General features: G+C 43.0%; 1 protein-coding gene across 2 annotated transcripts in view; it reads right to left on the bottom strand.

Annotated features, from left to right (window-relative positions):
- LOC101863625 (sulfotransferase 6B1) overlaps window positions 1-1,811 on the bottom strand; it is a 15,879-nt gene that overhangs the window by 6,925 nt on the left and 7,143 nt on the right. For both annotated transcript variants that reach the window (XM_035972888.1, XM_005110421.3), the window contains exon 4: window positions 892-1,009. In XM_035972888.1, coding sequence (XP_035828781.1) covers window positions 892-1,009 — 118 coding nt within the window. The remainder of the gene's footprint in view (window positions 1-891; window positions 1,010-1,811) is intronic.

Below are 1,811 nucleotides of genomic sequence, written 5' to 3'. Positions count from 1 at the left end.
ACAAACACCAACAATTTCAGTGCTGCGACGTTCCACGCTACATGTTTGTACAGACAAAAAAGGTCTCTTAAGACGAGATATATTAGTTTTAGTAGAGTTTTTACGGCGCTCGCAACTGTATAATGTCATATGACCGCCAAGGGGTGGATGTCAACAGAGAAGTCAACAGGGAATCAGACTTACTCTACTCACCTCTCTAGCTTCAACAGCACAAAGTCTGCTTAGAATACCAAGGCACCCCGGAAATAGCCGGTCACCAGAGTGTAACGAAAATACAAAAGAAGTAGAGGAAAAATGACGATAGAAAGGATTTGGAAAGAAAAAGCAGCAGTTCCCCCTTTGCAGTTCAGGAACAGTTATGAGCATGACATTGATAAATCAGCCCATTTACCATTTTACTCTGCATAAGCGTATGTTAATGTCCCCCACTTTGGGAATGGCCTAAAAACACTTCAGTCAGTAGAACCGCCCCGGGGGTGCCAGATATTTAAAGAAAGCCATACTAATACCTTTCCCCTTTGTAAGAATTTGCAACTGCACAAACGGCAATTCCATTTTTTCTGTAGAGTTTTCTAATATATCAGTTTAAAAAAAAGAATTGGCAGCGAACCAGTTTGGGAGACAATAGTAATACGTTAACACAACAGTGAAGTGTTTCATCATTGCCTTTCTCACCCTGCACCAGAGTATAGTCCACAGACAAACACTTTCCACTTTTCTTTATCCTGAGCTAACCTCTTGATGTTATTTCGTGTCTTCCCACTTTTCTCTACATCAATTTATGTAATTCTTCTCCAGGTTCCACGCGGTCTTCCCTTAGATATTTTACCATGTGGATGAGTGAAGTGGTTAACGACGTGATAACGAAGACTGAAACAAACGATTTCCTACCTGTAGATCCTCATAGCACATGATGCAGATGTTGAGATCTTTGTGTTCGTTGATGGCTCTCTCCCAGCTGGCGAGCCAGTCAAAGATACAGTTGCTGTCCACCAGACCGTCCACAAACCTGTCCACGAGACAAAAGACATGGGAGTTTTTGTTTTGTTCTGGTTTTTTAATTTTTTTTTAAGGTAAGTGTTTTACGGCGCTCGCAACAGCATGACGTCATATGAGCGCGCAGGACTCATTAAACATTTTCAGTTGGTAGAATCTAGGAAATTTTGAATTTTGCCCTGGTGGCGGCCGAAGCCTACTCTTATCGCTTTTGGAACCACCAAGGGATCTTTAACGTGCGCAACTTGCACACGGGCCCTCCGAGATTTTTAGCTCTTGTCTGAGAAAGCTAGGTGTAGATCTTTCCTACCAGAAGACCAGGTGTGGCTGAAAGACACCAGTAAGAAGAAGCAGTAGAAAGGCTGCAGAAAGAGTCAGGAGCCCAGAGGAGGGGGGCAAAGGAGGTAAGGGGGTGGGGGCAGAAAGTGGAAACGAAAGCAGACGACAGAGAATCGTTAGAGAGCAGGAAAAGAGGTGAAAGAGACAATTGTAGAGAAGAAAAATTTTCCGTCGCTACCCGTATTCGAACCCGGGACCTTTGAATGAGAGGCGAAAACCTTAACCTGTAGGCCACGAGGGCCCCCACATAGGAGTTTTTATATGACACCAAAGTCTAAAAGGCTTATTATGCGATCAGTTAAAACTGACAGCTGTCCTTTCTCTTTGTGATTAGAAAATACTGCATGATGCAAAATCGGTAAAAACAAACAAACAAATATAAGAACAAAAACAAACAACAACAAAACCCCCAACATAAAACCAAACAAACAAATCAGCACACATGTTTGTGGGGCAGCTGTCAGGTGCTCGTCCTT

This window comes from Aplysia californica, unplaced genomic scaffold, assembly GCF_000002075.1.
Source record: "Aplysia californica isolate F4 #8 unplaced genomic scaffold, AplCal3.0 scaffold00887, whole genome shotgun sequence".
In the NCBI taxonomy this organism is placed as follows: domain Eukaryota; kingdom Metazoa; phylum Mollusca; class Gastropoda; order Aplysiida; family Aplysiidae; genus Aplysia; species Aplysia californica.
The sequence above is the reverse complement of the archived record's forward strand: the minus strand, read 5'-3'. Positions and strand labels throughout refer to the sequence as shown.